We start from the raw sequence: 22,469 nt of genomic DNA, 5'->3' as shown, positions 1-22,469 counted from the left end.
AGAGAGAGATTGGGGTTCAACCTGAAGGTCAGAAAAGCGAAACACCCAGCCACTGACTCTTACCTCTACCTTAGTCTGAAATGGCAGTCCTGTCCCCAGGAATACTCAGAATGAGACTCTGAGAGCTCTCTCCTCCTGTCTTGCATTCCTCTCTTCTGGGATTAAAGATATGCACCACTACTGCCAGTTTTCTATGGCATATTTATATGGTTACTGGGATTAAATGTGTGTGCCCCACTGCTTAGTCTGTAAAGCTGACCAGGGCTACTGTTTTTCTCTCCAATCTTCAACCAAGCATTATTTATTAAAATACAAATGAATTATCACCAAAGCGCACACGTTTAATCCCAGGACTCGAGAGATAGAGGCAGAAGAATCTCTGTTAGTTCAAGCCCACCCTGTGCTACACAAAACTGATCCAGTCTATAAGAGAAATGGAGATCACACAAAGATGATTCCAGCATTTGGATTCCCAAGCCTTCAATCCCAGAAATAGGGAGGTGAAGACAGGAGTGATATGACTGGGTGGAATGAGGCAGCAGTCTGGAGATGCAGTCTGAAACATGCAGTCTGAGGTTTTGTAGACAAGACCACTGCTTTGGTCTGAGCATTGGTAGAGGTAAAAACTCTCTAATTGTTGGCCTCATTGCTTCTCTGATCTATCAGCTTTCAGCCCCTAATATCTGACTCTAGGTTTTTATTATTAGGAAAAACTAGAATTCATGCTACAGCAGAGAGGATAAGTAGAAGGAGAAATCTAGGCTAGAGATATGAAGAAAGAAATGAGGAGAATAAGGAAAAATAGAGGGAAAAGCCCACAGCCAGAAGCCAGGCAGCCTCCAGCAAGCAGACAGAGAGTAGGACATGCAGAAAGAAAAATAAAAATCCATGAGACAAAAGGTTTGTGAATAGAAACATGTTAATTTAAGTTAAAAGAACTAGCCAGAAATGAACCTAAGCTAGGCTGAACCTTCAAAACTAATAAGTCTCCACTTCATGATTTTGGAGCTCATTGCAGCCTAAAAGAAAAAGTCTAGTAGGTATTTAAACTGGGCACACTATTAAGCAAAATGAGTCTTGAGTTCTTCATCAAAATGATTCTGAGAAGCGCTCTTTTCCAGGACTTTTGTACATATTGTTTAGAATTCACCTCCCACAGTCTAGTGAAAACACAGCAGTTATTACTGTGATCTTTTGACCCCAGATTGTACAGCCCTTTATGATAGGATGTACCTTTTTTCTGTTTAAATCTGAGATGTCCTTGAATAAAGAGTGCTGAGAAATCAATATATAATTACTCTAAATGAGATATCGTATATATATTAATATTTATATGTAATATGTCCTCTGTGAAGCAAGAAAATTTCCTAAAAGCCAGCAAACCTTCCACTATTTGAGGATTGGTTTGGATACCAAGGAATCAATCTAGCTTGCTTTTTGTTGTGATGATAAAAAAAAAATACCCCAAGAAAAGTAACTTAGGAGAGGAAAGAGGTTCATTACAGCTATGGATTACAGTCTCTTGATGGTGTAAGTAAAGACCAGTACTCAATTAGGATTTTGATGTTTTAAACATGAAGTTAAGCGGTCTTTTGTCTCAGAAGCAGGCTCATATATAGCTAACTTCCTCAAAATGGCCAGGAAAACCTGCCTAGGGAATGGTGCTGCCAACCAGATATTCAGTCCTCCAGTACTAATTAAAAATCAAGGTAATCCCCCAACACACATGCGCGCTCGCGTGTACACACACACACACACACACACACACACACACACACGTAAACCTAATCTAGGCAATTCCGCTCTCAGAGGACTCTAAGCCTGGATGCAGCTTAAAGCATTTGCCCAAAGCCAAGTGTGTACCGGCCTTCCTCCTTCCCTTTCAATCAAAAAAATAATCTCTGTTTTCACTCATATAGCTTATATGCTAAAACTCTCTTTAGAATTTAAGAAATTATACTACATATGACTTATTTACCATGTCCTTCTAGTATATTGAATTCTGACTCTTTCAATCCAGAGAAAAGTACAGTGATTTACCAAAAGATGATCATCTCATTTCTCAATAATATCAGAGAGACAATCTGAATATAACTCTTCTTCAGCCTAGAAGGGTTATTATGTTGTTAACAGCACTTGCTTCTCTTGCTGAGGTTTGGTTACCAGCAGCCACATTGGGATGATCATACTGCTTGTGACTCCTAGAGATTCTGATACCCTGTTCTCCACTCTACAGGTACCAGAAAGAATTATATATGTATATATATATATAACATTATTTGTACACATACATAATCTATAATATATATCACATTACATATAACATATTATTTCAAATACAATATGTTCAATTATACACATATTTAATATATTATATATATATATATAATACATATTGCGGTGCATCACACCCCGTCTGCGCTCTATGCGCCACCATACAGTTTGTGAACCGGGCAAGGGGCTGGAGATTGAAACACACAAAGACTCACAGACAGAGAGAGAGATGAGTCATTGTTAAAGTCAGAATGACCCAAGAATGCCCCCTTTATTGTGTTCAGGGGCAGCTTATATAGGAATAGCCACGCTCCAGCCAAACACACCAGAAACCATTCCCCTGCCATCAGAAACTCCTGAGGGCCTCATGCTTAGAGCAGCTGTAGGCACTCAGATGAGGGGAAAACAACTTTTTTACAAAAATTAAGGATCTGGGGGTTCACTGCTCCCAACACATATGATATATTATATGTAATATTAGTTATTACATATAATATTGAATAAATGATTACAGTGTATGTTTATATGATCATGCTATATTATACAAAATACACATGAAAAGATATATTTAATATAATATATAATATGCATGATATATAATGTGTTACTATATAATAATTATAATATAACACATAATTTGGGTTGATATATGATTCCAAACTACTAATCGTAGTCTTATATTAGTGGTTTTTTTTTTTCACCACTATGACACACCACACTTGGGGCCAGACCACGCTCACCACTTCCCCACATTCTTCTAATCCAGTACTCATTTGAACTGAGCCCTGTCTTCCACTTAGAAAAGGTGTGAGTTTCTCTTAGTCCCCAAATGATATTTTATATGATTCTCTTATAAGAACTTTAAATTCTCACACCTCCACACTGTCCTTTGTACTTCTCATTTATGTGTTAGAGGATAGAGTGCCATCTTATATAATAGTTGCTCCCAGACTCCAAACTTCTATAAGCAGTGCCCCATTCATTATTTTGTCACTGTTTTCTCCTCTTCCTGCTTCTCTATCTGCTTCTTCTTCCCCACAAATCATTCCTGTTTACAAAGAATAGATGTTTGGTAAATGTTTGCTTGGGGAATAAAAGTGTCAGTGAGTAAGAAGTTAACTTTATCATAATTCATGTTCCTACATTGTTTAATGAATGAAATACATCCAGGCACATAAGTTTAATTTAATTTTATTTTGTAGATCAGATAACAAGATTCAGACAAGCCAAGAGTGCATCATCTACTACCATGTTTTCCATATTTTCTTCTTGCAAACAATTTTATTGAAGTTTTGCTTCTTCTAAGAAATTGTCTATTCTGGCGCCATGTTTTCTTCTTTCAGATGAATAAGATGTATTTCAATTTGTTTTCAATACTGAAACTCTTAACTGAAAGAAAAGTCTGGAAATTTGAAAAAGCAAAACTGAATGTTACTCATGTAAAATAAGGCTACAAATATGAGATGCACTCTTTTCTCTCCAACACCACCTCAGTCCCCACTAGTTGATTGAATGTTCTCTTTCAAACTGATGAAAAGCAGGAATTTTGGAATTCAGTGCTGGTTGGAGGAATTGTTGGAATTGTCATTGGACTCTGCATCGTCTAAGAAACCAAAAAGCATCATAGATGTAAATTTAGCATGCATTCTCTCTTGGTTGGCTCTCAAAGCTTCTTCATACAAGGATGGGAAGGCACTGGGAACAGTGTTATGGACTTTGGCCAGAAACTCAAGTACTTTCATTTTGCTTGTTTCAAAGAGGGCTCTGGGACCCCACAAGAATTGATAACAGTGCGAACCCTTGTAAGGTACCCGCCGATATTCCAGGTACCCATCATCCACAAAATCTTTGGTGATGAGCTTCTTGACGTTTCCATAGATGAAGTGATCGACTCCAGCATATACTCCCATCACACTAAGCGCTTGCCAGACATATTCCTCATTAATACAGCTGCCGTTCATGAAGATCAGACACAGGATTGTCATCAAGAGGCCACTCTTGGGCATGATTTCCTCACAATTCGTAAGTTCTTCACCAGTAGGACTAAATATGCTGAAAAGTTCATAGCAGTGTCTGGTTGGGTCAGTTTCCTTAACATCAACAGCAAAGGTCAACACCATGAGCTCAGAGGCTTTCTTAAGAACATCAGGGAACTCTTCCCTGTTGTGTGGGATGACATGCTCTAGTATATCTTCCTTTGTTATTGGCTCCTTCTTTTTATGCTTTCGCAGCATGAACATTATCAATGAAACTGCTTTTTCAACTCTCTTGGTTGACGATGGATTACTAGTTGAGGAACATGCCCAGGAAGTACTTGGTCTCACCTCATCTTGGCTCTTCACACCTTCATCCGACTTGATGCCTGGAGCACTTACAGAAGCAGTGGTGGGCCTCTGAGCCATCTTGGGTTTGCCAAGTGATTCAGCATCAGAAAAACTCTGGACATCACTACTATACAGGGTAGAAGAGGAAGAAGGATTAACTCTCTCTTCTACTGTCGGGACCTGAGCATCCTGAGTAGATCGGGTTTCACATCGAGCCTGATGGCGTTTCTCACGGGCTCGGAGTTTACTTTTATGACCACGAGGCATGATGATTCTGGTTACGGAGTATCAGCCGAAGAGCAAGGCACCTAGGGATGGAAGGATGAGATGGTATGACTATCTGAAGAAAGGTGAGATCACTTTGGTCTTTAAACCAAGCTTGCCTCTACAATCATTTGTGACAGCAATGCTATTAGGGCTCTTGTTTCAGTTAGTCTCTCTCTCTCTCTCTCTCTCTCTCTCTCTCTCTCTCTCTCTCTCTCTCTCCTCACTAAAGGAAATTAGAGAGTGAATAAGAGTTTGACTGAGATCTGGTAGTCCTCCCCAGGGCAAGCTAGAACTATAAGCAGGTGCTAGCAGGTCTAGGTTCCATGAAGTAGGAAATGATCATCTTAATTTGCCTTTAAACTTAACACGCCACATCTGAATTCACATTTAAGAGAATTATGCAATCAGAGCTTCCCATTTGTCACTCTTCGGAAGTTGGAAAACTAACCATTAATAGGAAAATGAGAGAGAGAGAGCCCTAGATAACTACCCATTCCAGGTTTTCCCAGAGCTGCCAAGAGAAGCTAAACCAAATTTAGTCTTCAGTTGTAACCATTAACCATAGAACAAGGTCCCTTTCTCCCTGAAGCCCAACTCCCCAATAGCCAGAGCCAAATGGCCTCTGACGGTCGACAACAGGGGCAAAGGTCTGTGTCTACTCTCTGTTGCCATGTTGAGAGTCCTCTCATTTCTCACTCAAAATTGTATTCTTTATTTTTGTAACCCCCAGAAGTCTTTGCTGACTTGAGATCACTAACCTGAGATCACAGTCTTCACTTGCTCCTTGGCACTTCGCAGAAGGAGGAAATAAATGCAAGGTGGGACTACTGGCCATACCCGGAGTCTCTTTAGCTTTGGGTTCAGAGACGTAACAGAGCATACGTGACAGAGCGCCCGGAGCCAAAGTTCTTAACGTCATCGCTTTTGATTTTCCTGTCATTTTTCCCCTCAGAAGAAAAACTCCTTGGAGTTGGAAGTCAACCTTACTATCTTTTTTTTTTATTTTTATTGAGAAAAGGGAAAAAAAAAGTTTCTGCCTCCTCCCAGCCTCCCATTTCCCTCCCCCTCCTCCCACCCTTCTCCCCCTCCCCCTACTCCTCTCCCCCTCTCCCCACTCCTCTCCCCCTCCCTCTACAATCCAAAGAGCAGTCAGGGTTCCCTGCCCTCGTACTATCTTACATTGACATTTTGACAGCTCTACCGTGATTTCTCAGTGATGAAAGCAGGGGCAGGGGGGTTGTCTTGATTTTTGAGCCAGCTGTCACCATTGCATGGGTGTTCACCGCATGTAAGTGGGTGGAGGTAGAAAGGTGGAGATGGAAATCTTCATCTTGGCTACTTCTTTAAAGTTTCCTTGAAAATATCAATTCCAAGAAGGCTCTGAGATGTTTCTGAGTCGCGAGCGTTGGAGCGGATTCAGACACTGGATTCAGAAGAAGATGACCAGATATTGATGTTCTAAGAGAAAAAGGATGCTATGAGTTGGGTTCTGTTCACCAGTTAATGTTGTATTTTGTAATCTTCTGTCTAGTTTTTAATTGGACAATTAATTTTTATAATTTAATAAACAATTACAATTTAATAAATAATTACAATTTTGACTACAATTATGTTACTGTATCTTTATATCCCTAAGACATATGCATGTATGAATATTATTTTTCATGAAAATCTACTTAACTTCAATTTCTTATACTCGATACCTTAATATTTTATGCATTATGTAACTAATCTGTCACTATCTGATGTACTGCTATTTTAAAGGCTATTTCTCAGCAAGAAATGATTATTAGTAAAATAAAGATATTATAAGATTCTAGAATCATACTGCCCAAATTCAAACCTTTGTACTGCCTTCGTATGACCTCTACATTACTGAAAGAATCTAAGGTATTGACCCAGATCCTTCAGTAAAACAGGACACAAGAAAAAGGCTAGATTGAACTCCCAAAATTCTCCTCCAACTGACTCTATTGTCTTCTTCAATTACAACAGACCTGTCTTTACTGCAGGGAATATAGCCACTTGTCCAAATACAAGTACTAATTCAACCGATCCTTAGTCTTTCTGAAGGATTCTTAGTTTTACTATTGATCTATTACTAATATTGTTCTTTTATTCTTCTGCATATTTTTCCACGATTAAGTTTCATAAACAACAATCCAAGTCTGGTCACCACATTGGATGCTGAATTAAAAGCACTATATCAGTCTCCTTGGATTGCTATAACAAAATGCCATAACTATTTCAAATTTGGTATTTTGGAACTCATCCTTCAGTTCTTAAATGTACCTGAAACCACATAAATGAATTAAATACTTAGCATGATTGTTTAGTAGTAAATAAAGCAAACATTTGATGATTTCTATTTGAGTCACTGGTAATCTCTGTCCTGGAATTTTCTAAGATCTTACATTTTATTTTGCCTGAAGCCATAAGGAGTGTCTAGAGAGTCTGATGTTTCCCATAATCTACAGTACTTATGAAGAAAATGTCTTACAGAATTGTCTAAAACCTATATAGTGGATGAAATTACTCAGTTGTAGGTCCCTCTTCCCAGATGACCCTGACTTGTGTTAAGTTGACAAAAACTGAACAGTACAAGACCATATTACCAAATAAAATCACATTGAATTTTGAGGTTTCAATATACAAAAGGCAGGACACAATTCTTCGTTCATCAGATAATAAATGTGTGAACAAATTAAAATTGGCATCTCCACATTAGGTATCTTCCTTTGAACAATTGATTTATTTATTGACTCCATTTCCCTAAGTTTATTTTTATAGTTGCTTACAAAAAGATTCAATACATTGTTGCTGTATTTATTTATACACAAATTTTAGATATTTGTTATTGTGCCTATGTTACTTGTCTCATTTGTTTTGTGTGGCAAAGTTCTTAGATTTAGTAGTCAAATGATTCTGCTGGATATTTCCAATTAGAGACTCATACTATTTATTATTTCTCTCTTGATATTCCTACTTATTATATAGTCTGGTGTCTTACTACTGTGGTTATGTATTTCATGTTTAAACAATAGATGGTACCATACATTTGCATCTTGACCTTGACTTTAATGTGGATGTTTCTAATATATAAAATTTAGTCAAGCTTGCTGTAGATGTTATAAAATGACACTTCTCTTCTAATAAGCCTGTTCTTTTCTAATGAGAGACAAAAAAAAAAAGAGTAGATGCAGATGGGAAGGGAAGTGGGGAGGAACTGGGAGGAGTGGAGGTAGGGGAAACTATAATCAGTATACATTGTATGAAAATAGAATCTACTATTAAAAATAATAAAAAGGGGAAATTGCGTTTTTTTTAAAAGAAAAACTCTTCTAATGTAATTTTGCTGAGTTTTTATCCAAAATAGTTGTAAATATTTTAGCAAAGACGTTTTATGCATATGTATAATTCTAATCACATCTTTGCATTTGACTGTGGACTTACTAATTACTTCACCGAATGATGCACGTTTATGATACATGTCTTCACATAAAGTTCACACAAAAATCTTTATATTTGGATTTATTCATTTTCATACATAAGTATATATGTCTGCATATGTTGATATTCACCACATTTATGCATTCACCCTCAGAGTCCAGAGGAAATAGGATCCCTCTATAGTTATATGCAGTTGTAAACCAAGTGTTATGGGAGTTAGAAAACAAATCCAGGACCTCAACAAGAGCAGTACTTAACCACCGAGTCATCTCTCCAGCTCACAAGACATCTTTTCCTGAGGAAAAATTATTTGGTCTTTGCACCAAGATCAATGTACCTGTTGAAATAAGTTCAATAATTTATCATTGTATGTAACTTAGAACAGTTTACATAAGAAAGCCAATGCATTTTATACGCACTTTGTGAAAGTGGCCTAAAAATTTGACTTTTCCAAGAATATTTTAGGAGTAACCTATTGAGAGTATTTAGAACAGACAAGTGTTTTACATAGAGTCTCAAATTTTATACTAAAGTACAAGCAATAATAGAAAACTGCATCAACTAGATTTCATAAACACCAAGAAAACAATTTTATTCATCCAGTAATATTGTAGGTGAAAGAGGGTGATGATAGGGTGGAGGGGTGAGTGTGACAAAAATGCGTTATAGACATGTGCACAATTTTCAAGAAATAAGTTAATAAAATAAATTTGAAAAGAAAACCTATAAAATGGAAAACAATATTTTAGCTCATATGAATGATAAGTAAGTAGTCTCAGAATTATTTAATAAACCCCTTTAATAAGTATGAAGGCTTTTTTCTAGTGAAGTTGATATTTGTGCAACATTGTGACTATACTAAATTATATATTTAAAAGAATATATATATATATATATATATATTGTGTGAATGGTATCTTAATTAGATAGTACAATCAATGGTATCAAATTAAAACATGGTCTGGTGAAATTTTCAATGGATATAGTGGTAATGTTTAAAACAATAGTCTTATATAGTAGGGACATCTAAGAACCTAATAAGACACTTAGGCTTCTTTATTAAAAATTAAGGTTTTAATGATTTTTACTGGGAGAATAAGACAGATTACATACAAATACTATAATCTCTAGGTTATCCATTCAAATTTTATAATAAAGTACTGTTTATTTTAGTTAATTTTAATATTTACAGTCAAGCGATTTTAACTATGAAGTTTAGCTCACAACAAGAAAGAAGGGGGAAAATACCAACAAAAATAACAAAAAGGAGATAAGCAGAAAAGCAACAACAATGCAACCACAGATCAGGGTTTGAGAGCCAGTTTAACACTGAGCTGTGTTGACACTACAATGACACATGCTTGATTGTTTATGGCTTCCCCATAAACATATGTACCTTAGCTGTGAGGAACAATGAAACAGAAGTTTTTCTGGAGCTAGCTGCTCTTCAGCCTAGATGAAACAAAGCAAACGCTAAGTTCAGAGAGAGACTTCTGCTTCAAAAGAAAAGATAGAAAGTGATCAGGGAGGACACCCTATACACTATTGTGACCTCTGAATACCTGTATGAGCACACACACACACACACACACACAATCATATAAACATACATCACTTAATTTGATTAATTACTCTTTTTTGAAACAACACAAAGGGCTTGAAAGATCAGTCAGTGGTTAAGACTGTGTATTAATTTTACATCAGGTGGCTCACACCTCCCTAATGTCCAGTTCCAAGAGATCCATTGTCTTCCTCTGGACACCAAGGGCACATGCACTCAGGTGCATGGGCACATCTACACACTGATACAGAAACATAAGTTAAAATAAATTCTTAAAATTAAACCAAGTGATCAATAATTACATTAAACAAATGTTAAAAGCTCATTGATTGTAAAAATAGGGTAGATTCAAGACCTAGCAACATATTCCCTATACTATCTCACTTAAATTTTGTGATATCTAGATAAAAGGATGGAATACCTTTTAAATTATACCATAATCAAACAAAACTGAAGCAAAAGAAGCCCTTTATTTGATTCTCGGCGTCATACTAAAACAAATTAACAAAAGAAACCTACATGGGATTGCTTCCTTATTATGAAAATGGCGATTTTGGAACCGAAAATGCCAGTGGGAAAACTGACATACAATACCTATGAAACTGAATAATGATAGTACACCAAATTCACCAAATAAAAAAAAAAAACCTTGTGTGTAATTAAACTCAGACTTTTAAAAATAACCAAAATTAACATGAATAAAACTGAAAAGAGAAATAAACACTTTTGCATTTACATACAAAGCCTCTAATATCACTTTCTAATGAGGCAAAAAATAAAATGTTAGAGGACTAGAGGGATGAGAAAGATTTCTCAGTAGGTAAGAGAACTTCCTTTGCTAATCTTCCAGGGAACTTGAGTTTGGTTCATAGTACCATGTCATATGGTCCACAGCTGCATATAGCTTCAGCTGCAGGGACTCCAATTCCCTCTCTCTGCCATCATAGGCAATTGCACATATAACACATATGGCATGCACATACACCAATGCAAATAATCAAAAATTTTAAAAAATGACATGAAACTCAAAAGATACCCAGAACCAGTGGAAAAACAATCATCAAAAATATAAGAAAGGAGCCAGATTGGTCAAGGACATCACAAGAAAACCCACAGACAATAGAATAAAATAACCGGGGGTCATAGTGATTCACAGAGACTCAACTAACAACTAGGGAGCCTACAGAGTAGTGACCTAGGCCCTCTGCGTATATGCTGCAGTTGTGTAACTTGGTCTTTTTGTGGGACTCATAATAGTGGAAGCAGGGTCTATCTCTGACTCTTCTGCTGGCTTATAAGACCCTATTCCTCATACTGTGTTGCCTTGCCAAGCCTTAACAAAAGGGGAGGTACTAAGTCTTACTACAGCTTGATATATAATGGTTTGTTGATATCCATGGTAGGTTTGCCCTTTTCTCAATAGAAACAGAAGAGGGGTAGAGGGATATGGGGGAAGGAGGGTTGAGGGGAGGAATTTGGAGAAGAGGGTGGAAGTGAAACTGTGGTCAGGATGCAAAGGAAAGAAAGAAAGAAAGAAAGAAAGAAAGAAAGAAAGAAAGAAAGAAAGAAAGAAAGAGAGAGAGAGAGAAATAAAGAAAAGAAATAGAGAGGGAGAGAGGAAGAAAGGGAGGGAGAGAGAGAAAGGAAAGAAGGAAGGAAAGAAGAAAAAAGAAAATAAAGAGATTAAGAAAACAGAATCAGGCCTGCTTAATACTTTCAAAACACTTGCCCTGGAAACAATAAAATACATTTTTTAGAGACAGGGAATATCTACCAAGAACTACTATGATATGTGTTCCAAAATATGTCTTGAAAAAGAAAATATTTGAAACAATGGAAATTATGTTTACTGATTCTAATGGACTTTTGCTGGACATGAAGATAAGAAAAAAAAAAGAAAGAAACTCTCTAACAGTTGATTTAAAAACACATGAAATTGAAAGGGGATTGTAATGGTGGGGATAAGGGAAGAATTGTGAGGGAAGGAATATGAGTGGAATATATTATATGCATGCATGAAATTCTCAACCAATACAAATCAAGAGATAAAAATCATAAATAAACAACATAAGTATAAAAACTAAGTAGGTTAAAGAGTATTTTGATTGAAGTCAAACCTCTATCTTACTCTAACAAAAAAGAAAATTATACATATATTCAATTTAAAAAGCAAAAGGAAAACACTTTGTCTTTGAAATGCAGTTAAAATTCATTTTAGGAAACTACAAAGCATAAATGTTCAAACTAGTAAAAAAAAGAAATATCTTCCAAATAAATATACCTTTGTAGTGGTTTGAAATGGCATTGTTAGAAGATGTAGCCATGTTGGAGGAAGTGTGTCACTGGGTAGGCAGGCTTTGATGTCTCATATAAGCTGAATCCACACCCATTGAGACAATTCACTTCTTGTTGCCTACAAGATGTAGAACTCTCAGCTCCTTCTCTAGCACAATGTCTATCTGCAGGTTGCCATGTCCTAAGATGATGATAATGGACTGAACTTCTGAACTTTAAGCAAGCCCCAATGAAATGTTTTTCTTTATAAGAGTTGCTGTGGTCATGGTTTGCTTTACAGCAACAGAAACCCTAACTAAGACAAGGTATTCTTAGGAAAATATAAAGCCAGGAAAATTGAATGAAATTCATAAAACAAGGTTAGAAATTAATAAAGTTGAAAGTAGAAAATTATATTAAAGATCAACTTAAAATCTTTCAAAACAAAACAAACGTGTATTTCTTGCATTACTGACAAAGAAACAGACACAGAGTACAAATATGAATACCAGTAAAAAATTATTAAAGACACAAGACATTAAAATAATTAGAAATAAGAATTATAAACTATACTATCCATATATGTTTAAAAACCCACAAACAATTATACAGTCCACCAAATATTTCCACCAAATATTGTAATTCCTCAAAGTTAAAACATAAAGAAATATGTGACTATTTTTAGAGTAGAGTTCATAGCTCCAAAACTGAGAACAAATTCTTTTGACCCAGGTGATTACTAGCAAACTGTACTGAGCACTTAGAGAAGACACATACATTCAATGTAATCTCTTTCAAAAAATAGAAAAGGTGGGAACACTTCCCAACTAATTAGGGTTTTTAATATTAGTCTTACACCAAAAAGGACAAACAACAACTGTAAAGGAAAACCATGAAAAAATATCTCTTTTACAAATAAATTCAAAAAATTATTATCCAACAAAACCCTGCAACATGTGAAAAGAAAATAAGCCATAAAATGTAACTTATTCTCAAAAACAAAGAGCTTGCCAAATAGTCAATATTAATCAATACAATATATCATATTTGTAGAAAGAAGGAAATATAATCACAGAATAATATGGGAAAAATGAAGTGGACTAATTTCAATATCAATTCATGATTAACTTTTACAGAATATCGATAATAGATATAAGTTTTATCCTGTTGATTTTATGTACAAAATATTATAGTTACTACTTCAATCTATGGCAATTGAATGAATAATTTTCCTTTAATATTGGAAACAAGACAGGTAGTTCATGTTACTCCAGGTTAGCGTAGTACTGGAAGTACTAGTACTAGGAGTAAAAGAAGGAAAGGCCATATATAATGGGTTAAATAGTAAAGGTCACCCTTCAATTATGACATGACTGTCAAAACCACAACCCCAAAGGTTCAGGCTGACAGATTACTCCAAGTTTGAGGATAACCAGAGCATATAATGAGAATGAATATTAAAAAAAAAAAGCAACAGCAGCAGGAGCAAAAGGGCGAGGAGTAATAAAATTCAAAAGATATATTTGGAGAAAGGGGTGGGAGTTTTCTAATCCTTATCTGAGAAACTATCAAATTGACCATGCACCAGTTAACAGTCACCCATCCAAAAGTGTATGGGCAGTACAAGTTAGACTTTTTCTTTTTTAAGAAAATGTTATAAAGCTGGATGAGTGGTTTCTTGATTTGAAAAAGAAGGACCCCCCCCCATAGACTTATATTTGAATGCTTAGGGAGTGGAATTAGGAGTTGTGGCTTTGTTGGAATAGGTATGGCCTTGTTGGAGGAAGTGAGTCAGTGGGATGGGGGGGGGGGACTTTGGGCTTTCAGAAGCCCAAGCCAGGATCAGTGGCAATTTTGTACTCTGTGCTGCCTGCTAAACCAGATGTAGAAATCTTAGCTCCTTCTCTGACACCATGCACCATTTACCTACATGTCACCATGCTTTCCATCGTGATGACCATGGACTAAAACCTCTGAACCTAGAAGCTAGCTCCAATGAAATGTTTTCTTTTTTAAGTGCTGCTGGGGTCCTGATATCTCTTCATAGCAATTGAAACTCTAACTAAGACAGGTAGGAAAAGGGAATATATGAGATAACTAATGAGTTTCTTATTGGATATAAGGACTTCTCCCATAGTTGGAACACATACATAGTACTTTTATCAGGAATCTGTTACTAAATAGTTCATAGCAGCGAGGAAAGAACCTATTATTTTGCAAAATGCAGAAAATATTTAAATGAATCTTGATGACACTGCCTATATCTATAGATCACTGAATTTCTCAACTCTGGTAGATGAATCTTCCTGCAGTAGATGGTGGTTAATATGGAGACCTACAACTTAGCAACTTACACAGAATAAGAAACTATGGAATGCTCAGCCCTAAACAGGACATCTGTATCACATCCCTCCTATCGAGGTTCAGAGATGATCTTGGAAACGTGGGGCACAAAGATTATAAGAGCCAAAGATTACTTCAAGATATCAGTGATTCTAGATATCAATGGGGCAGTTGTATATATGAACTCACAATGACTGTGAAAATGTACACGAGACACATGCAAGTTCATGCCAGGAAAAATATCAGCTTGGAAAAATGGAGGCAGCCACAAAGTCCTACCTCTAGATAAGAGGCTATTAATATTTGATAGCTTCTTGGGGAAGGGAGAGTCAGTTTATTTTTTTAAGGCTGTGATCACTAGTATATTAAGCACACTTCAGGGCAGGTCACATGCCCAGGAGTAGTCAGTCAACCAAACTTGGCAAAAATAATTAAATAATAAAAAATTAACAAATAAAAAATACAATAAATACTAGAGAGAGCAGTAGAGAATATAAAGTTGGGTGGGTAGGTAGGGTGAGGAATTTGTGATATAAATGAAAGGAGGAGGATAAGAGGTAAGTATGATTTTAACACATTTTATGAAATTTTTAAATAATAAAATATTATTTTAAAATACAGCAATTTGCAGTGAAACAATAAAACTCAGGTGTTTCCTGGGATAGTTTAAGGAAAGTATAATTACAAGGAGTATAAAACTAGACCATTTGGGGAGTTATTGGAGTAAGTTGTACTCTTGCAACTTTAGGTATATATATATTTCAATAGAGCTAAATTTAAATATATGTCTCTATATGTGTATATGTATATGTATGTATGTATTTTAATACCGGAACTTACACTATAAAACAAACAGCAAAACAAAAAAAATCACTTAACAATAAAACTTAGTAAACACAGATTAGACCATGGTTTCATAATTTTATCTTTTTAGTTTTGTTTTTCGAGACAAGGTTTCTCAGTGCAGCTTTGGAGCCTGTCCTGAAATGCACTCTGTCCACCAGGCTGGGCTTAAACTCATCGACATCTGCCTGCCTCTGCCTCCCGGGTGATGGGATTAAAGGTGGGCAACACCACCTTGTTTTAATTGAAATAGAATTACATCATTTCCCCCTTTCCTTTCCTCCATCCCATCCCAACTTCCCCACTGTTGTGAAGAGTGTCTTTTTCTTTGATTATTACTGGTACACACACATTTGAGTATGTCTGTGCGCAAACTTATATAAATATAACTTGCTGATTGTCTTTAATGTTGCTTGTATGTATATAGTTTTGGAGCTAATCCCTCTAGTATAAGATAACTAATTAAGGTGGTCATCATTAGGGATGAATAGTTCCCCCCTCTTTCAGCAGTTGTTAACTGCCTGTAGTTCTTCATCTCTAAGTTGGGCCTCATTATATTTCCTCCATCCACACTGGCATGTCATGATGTTATCCTAATTTAGGTCTTGTTTAGGCAGCCAAGTTTTTGAATTTCATAGGTACAGCTTCCCTACCATGTATAAAAGACAGAATCTTGTAACAGACTTCCTGGTCCTCTGACTCTTAGAATCTTTCTGTCCACTTTCTTCTAAAGTGTTACTTGAGCTTTAAGTATAAGGCTTGTGTTGTAGTTCTGGAGACTCCTCAGTCAGTTATCTGCACCTTGACAAATGATTTTATCTAACTGTCTATGACTGCTGCTTCAAAAAGAGTTTTCTCTGATGAGGAGTGAGAACTTACCTTATCAGGTACCTTTATTTTTTTAAGATTTATTTTTATATTAATTACTTGGTTTGGCCATGGAGTGTGAATATGAGTGTAGTCACTCCTGGAAACCAGAAGAGGGCATTGGAATGTAGTTGCAAGGATTTGGGACTTACTGACACGAGTGCTTGGAACCAAACTCCAGTCTTCTGTAGGAGTAGTAAGTATTCTTAATCTCTGAAACATCTCTACATCCTTAAACTGCTATCTTTAGAGGCTGGGCCAAAAAAGCCAAGGAACTCTCTACCATTTATAATTTCTATGACTCCAAAGTGATTTCAAAATAAGGGGTTAATAGACTTTTGATTTTAGCTCCAATACCTAAAAAACATAGAAGTCATCACTTCTATATTTTCAAGAAATAGCCATAAAATTGAAAGTCAATTACTTTCTAAAACTGAACAGAGGACTCAGGTTAACAAGGTCGCAGGGCCAACTACCACCCTGAAATTCAGGGTAAACAGGCACATTCAGAAAGATACAATGATTTGCTTCCCTGGAGCAGAAACTACAGGAAATCACAGAGGCAGAATCAATTACTTCACTAGTAATATTGACAAATTACTGTAGAATGAATGCAGACCGTTCAGAAATTGCAAAACTCCTGGGAGTGGCAATCACAGAGGGAACCTCAGACTTCTGCAGACTTTTGGTCTAGAGTGGTCACCATGTTCTTATAATGGGAATCTGAGAAAATTCCTCTAGTGGTTCTGCCAAGCAGAAGGAAAATATTTGTTCTCAACAACAGAGGCTTACTCTTCAGGGTAACATAAAAACTTTACATTACTAAAAGGAATTATGTTCCACTCAAATCTGGAGATTTTCTTCTTTCCTGTCTTAACTAAAGAAAAATAGCATAGTTAACTTAGTATAATATAGGGCTCCAAATACATTGATTGCAGAGGTTGTAGGCAAGTGAGAAAGCAAAGGGCAGAGATAGGGAGTAGGATGATAATATTGAGACTGTAACATTACTAAGAAGCCAAAACACTAAAACAATAAAATCTAATTGTATGAAATTCTAGAACCCCATTTCCAAGCCCACATCATAACATCATAGCAAAAGGCCCCTATTATAAATCTGAACTTACAGTTAATAAATCTGAAAAATGAAGTAACTTTCAAAACGAACACAAGGAAATCCTAAAGCAATGAAAGGAAGCAAAATCAAAGATACCAACAGAATTTAAAGCCATTAGTACTTAGAGCTATCACAAACATTAAACACAAGTTGATTCCAAACCATGTTATTGTTAATCCTCATGGTAACAGCATTTCCTTTAGAATATAACACTAATGCCCAGCTGAATTTCTACAAAAAAAAATTACAAGGAACAAAACCCCAAAAGAACATAATCTGACGCATAACATAATCATCAGAATTGGATCCCAGACTCAGTCTGATGCTGAAAAACTAAAGATAACATAGCTATAATCGTTTTTCCCTCTTTCCTTGACAGGATCTCACTGTGTTCATGTTAAATATCAAGTTGTGCTTTAGCCTCTAGTAGGAAGGAGGATGAGACCGGATTGGAAGTTCAAAAAGTGTCTGGAATATAGGATACATTAATGATAAGCATGAAGACCTTTGAGATTTGGTGTCAAAATAAAAGCAAAATGAGAGCTGGGGATATAGTTCTATCAATGGTAGAGTGCTTACCTATCTTGCATTCCCAATATACATTCCCACAAAAAAGAATTAAAGAGAAGGAAGATGGTTCAGCTGGTTTAGACACTTGTCATCAAGTGTACAACCTGGGTTTAACCCATGACACCTACATGACACACATACTCGCACATGGTACTCACAAAATAAATAGATAAATATCAAACAAATAATCAAATAAATGTAAATTAGAAATTAAAGAAATATAGACCACAAATTTATAGAATATAAATTGTGTGTCTGATATATGAGTCAAGTAAATGCTACTAAATTGAATAAGGGCGCCCAAAACATAGTTCTGTCCCCTAAGCCATCTTTGTGAATGTGACATCTAAAGGAAGTATCTTTGAAGACAGACATAATTACAGTTCTCAAAATAAGAGCATTTAAATTAGGATAAGCTTTAAACCGAATGGCAGGTGGCATATGAAAAAGGCATATCTGAAACAAAGAGACACAGGGTGGGTAAAGATGGAGACTGACTAGAGTTATGGCTTATAAATCAAATGCCATTAATTGCTGAGTAGCAGTCAACAGAGAGGCGAACGGCTGCTGCTTTAAAGCCTCAAAAATTATCTGATGCATGCAATACCTTGATTTCAGACTCCTGACCTCTATATCTGTGAGAAAACAAATTTCTTTTGTTGTAAGTGTCCCGGTTTGTTACAGTTGCTCTAGAAAACAAATCTACAAGTCTTTTTTTAAAAAAAATGAGCAAAATTGCACAAGTAAATATCTCACAGCAGAAGACATATAATGGGAATATAACATATGAATAGAGGTGCAACATAATTTGACATTAGAAAAATCCAAATTATTACAACTATTTAACAGCCTACACCAAATAGAAAAAAATAATTGCTGGTGAATGTGTAACTGACTGGTGAGTCAGAGAAAGGACTTAGAAGCCCAATGTGATGAAAGTTCCTGTTGTTCCAGCTTTCTTCAGGCTGACACCAGAGAATCTTGAGCTCTGGTCATCCAGAGTATAGAAGAACCTTCCACAAGCCCCGCTACTCCATCAAAACAGAAACAAAAGAAGGAACAAATAAGAAAACGAAAGGAAGGTGCATGCAAAGATAAACATAACTGAATGAGGTGAGTATTTTAATTCATTATAGTATTATAATACATATCAGTTCATGACCAATACATTAGTTTAAGATATTGGCAATAGTAGAAAGTAAATACAAAAAAAAAAAAAAAAAGAGTGCTTGGCCGTGAGATGACTTAGCAGATAAATGCGCTTGCTGTCAAGCCTAAGGAGCTTAATTTCACCTCCTGGGTGGATCTACAAAGTTAAAGGAGAGAACTAACTATTAAAATTTTTTCTCTGACCTCTACACCCATGCCTCAGTGTGAGTGCCACCCCCACACCAATTAATTAATGGAAATACTAAACATTTAAAAGAAAAAGAAAAAATAACCTATTTTACTATTTTTGGAGCTTTTCTGTAATTACATAACTATTTTAATTAAGTTCATTTTCAAATAAAGGATTAATTATTAATATACCGCCTTTCTGTTTACCAAACTCGTCTTTATTGCCTGGGTTTACCAGCTTCTTCTATGTTCATCTAAGATGTATCTGAGATTCATACCATGATAGAAAGCCCACCCCCATGACACTGCCCCCCCCATGACACTGGCCAGGATACAGAGGCTGGGTAGGTCAGAGACCTAGGATAGAGCTAAGTGGAGAAAAATTCAATGAAATGGTTTCTAATGGCATTCTACTATATTCGCAGATTGGTATCTATCTAGCTGATTAGCATTGGAGAGGTTTCATCCAGTAAATGAAAAAAGATGCAGAAACTCATAATCAAGCATTAAGTAGAGCTTGGAGAATCCTGCAGAAGAGAGGGAGGGAGGGTTATAGGAGCCAAAGGGCTCAAGAACATCACAAGAAATCTCACACAAATCAACCAACCTGGGCTCATAGGAGCTCACAGAGATAGAACAAACAACCTGAGACCCTGTACAGAACTGACCTAGGCCCTGTACATATATGTTACAGCTGTGTAGCCTAGTGTTCTTGTGGGACTATGAAACAGTGGAAACATGGGCCATCTCTGACTCTGCTGCCTGCTTTCAGAATCCTTTTCCTCTTATTGGGTTGCCTTGTTCAGCCTTAATAGGAGAGGGTGCCTAGTCTCAAAGCAAATTGATATGCCATGTTTTGTTGATATCCATGGGATGCCTGGCCTTTTCTGTAGAAAAACGCTTGAGGAGTGGGTGGAAGTGGGGAACCTGGGAGAAGGGGTAGAAATCTGCAGTCAGGACCTTAGAAACAATAAATCAAAATGTATCTGAAACCATAGGTCTGTGTCATTGCGATTGGCTAAATAAAAGGACTTCAATAAAACCTTTTGTAAAAAGAACCCTTAAAGGCCAAACAGAAGGACAGGTTTCTGTGGGAATGCTGTTCTGATGTGGAAAACTACTTCCTGTATCACTCAGGGTACTTTCCTTGCCAAGTCTAAACAACTGTTATTAGTGGGAAGGGAGCATGAGGACTCAGAAATTACTGTATGTAGTGATTCTAATACAAATCTACTGGAGTTGAGGTAAGAAGAGGGAATCTGGACAATACCCTTTAATGTGTGGTGGACTGACCTGATAAACTTCACCCTCAGTCTTGTCTTTACACTGCAGTCATAGAAAGGTACTTCTATCTGATGACCTGAAACTTCCTCACAGAGTAAAATTTTTGATGACCCTGAGTCAGAAGGACCAGAAAGTGGCTTTCTGGGACCTGCTTTGAACCTTGATTAAGAGCTCCCAGGGCAAAAACTGGGGTGAAGGTTCTGTTATGACCATTCTGTTTTGGAGAAGGAATTATTATAAATTCTCTTTCTAAACTTGAGAGCTGGTAGATATCTTCTTTATGCTAAATTGAGACTACTCCTTTAAGGCAAAGCTACAACTTATCTAACACAATAGTGACAATTTCAATCCCAGTCGAAAAAAGAAGCGAAAGGATGTGTTGTGGAATATTATTTTAAGGAGTGTTACATTTGTTTATACTGTGGAACATTTGTTTAATGATGGGAAGATGGGTTGCATTTTTTACATTGCATTTAACTTTGTGAAGCTGTGTCACTTTGCCTGTCCAAAACACTTGATTAGTCTAATAAAGAGATGAATGATCATTAGCTACACAGGAGAAAGGATAGATGGGGCTAGCAGGCAAAGCGAATAAAATGGAGGAAAAAATCTGGAAAGATGGGATCTAAGAACAAAAGAAGAAGGGGGATACTAGAGACCAGACACACAGCCAAACAGCCAGCCCCAGAGTAAGACTGAAAGTAAGATTACAGAAGTAAGAGAAAGGTAAAAGCCTAGATGCAAAAGGTAGATGGCTTAATTTAAGAAAATCTGGCTAAAAAATAAGCCAAAATGAGGCTGGACATATATAAGAAAGAATAAGCCTCTGTGTGTGATTTATTTGGAAGCTGGGTGGCGGTCCCCCCCCCAAAAAAAGCAAATAACAAAGAGTAAAAGAATAAAAAGTAAAACCAACCAACAATGGGGGTGCTTGTGTCTAACAGCCATGCCTGGTGTTCCCAGAGCAAATACCAGGCTGGGGCTTTGGGCAAGTCATTCTGTTCTAGTACGTGTGGCTTGTTCACTTTTTATCCTCAGGTTCTGTACTTGGGCTTGCACTTATCTTGGTCCTGCCTGGAATCTTCATTTTATCCCAGGCTGGTCTTGAAATTATAGTAATGCTACCTGGCCTCCCAAGTGCTGGGATTCTAGGCATGTGTCGTCATGCAGCTTTTCATGTTAAGTTTTGCCAAGGTCTACTCTTCACTGACTTGTAGCTAACACTGATTCAATGCCCAATCCTCTGAGTAAAAAGTAATTAAACTTCACAGATCTTCTGAAGATGTTGGGAATATTTGATGCAGATTTAAATTGCTTAATTTAACCAAGTCTGTATTCTTTCAGTCACATTTAGTTTGAGACCCTGTGTACCACTTACTAACCATCCCAATCACTTGAATAGCAAATGGCCCTATCATTTTCTGCCCATCATGAAAGGATGTTTGGGGGAAATTCCTCACACCAATACTATTTATTATTTACATAGAATTTAAAACAGAGCCAAAGGAATAATGGTAATTTTGCACTGTGCTTCAAAGAATCAAGGTATAATGTCTATGATGTTCATTTAGACTTAGATGTAAAAAAGAGTCAATAGTATATCTTATTTGCAGTAGCTGAGGTACGTAGTCCTCTACATCTCCCTCCAACTTCAACTGCTTAAATCCATAGACTAGTCCTTTTTACATTAGATATAGTTTAATTTTCATCCACCACCATACTCCACACACAAAAAACACTAGCTTCCATGTTCTAAAAGTACTATAAAGGAGAAATATTTTCCCCCAGCAAGCATCAAGGACGTTCACAATTGCTGGTAAGTATATACAATTACTGGGAAGTATATACAATTCACTAGAGCTCCGAAGAGGTAGAAATCTCTGAAATTTCATTGAAAAAATAACATCATACACTGGCAAAGAGGAACAAGTTATACTCGGTTGGATGGTGACTAAGG

At 36.5% G+C, this 22,469-nt stretch overlaps 1 protein-coding gene across 1 annotated transcript; it reads right to left on the bottom strand.

Moving 5' to 3' along the window:
- Nucleotides 1-3,481: 3,481 nt before the first annotated feature.
- On the bottom strand, nt 3,482-5,765 carry LOC126493038 (melanoma-associated antigen B18-like). Its single transcript, XM_050129785.1, has 2 exons — nt 5,624-5,765; nt 3,482-4,906 (listed from the first exon to the last, which is right to left on the bottom strand). The coding sequence occupies exon 2, from the start codon at nt 4,863-4,865 to the stop codon at nt 3,828-3,830; it is 1,038 nt and encodes a 345-aa protein (XP_049985742.1). The 5' UTR covers nt 4,866-4,906; nt 5,624-5,765; the 3' UTR covers nt 3,482-3,827.
- Between the last annotated feature and the right edge of the window lie 16,704 nt (nt 5,766-22,469).

This window comes from Alexandromys fortis, unplaced genomic scaffold, assembly GCF_014885135.2.
Source record: "Alexandromys fortis isolate MF-2015 unplaced genomic scaffold, M_Fortis_MF-2015_v1.1 scaffold_298, whole genome shotgun sequence".
NCBI lineage: Eukaryota > Metazoa > Chordata > Mammalia > Rodentia > Cricetidae > Alexandromys > Alexandromys fortis.
This window is presented reverse-complemented; position numbering and strand designations above follow the sequence as displayed.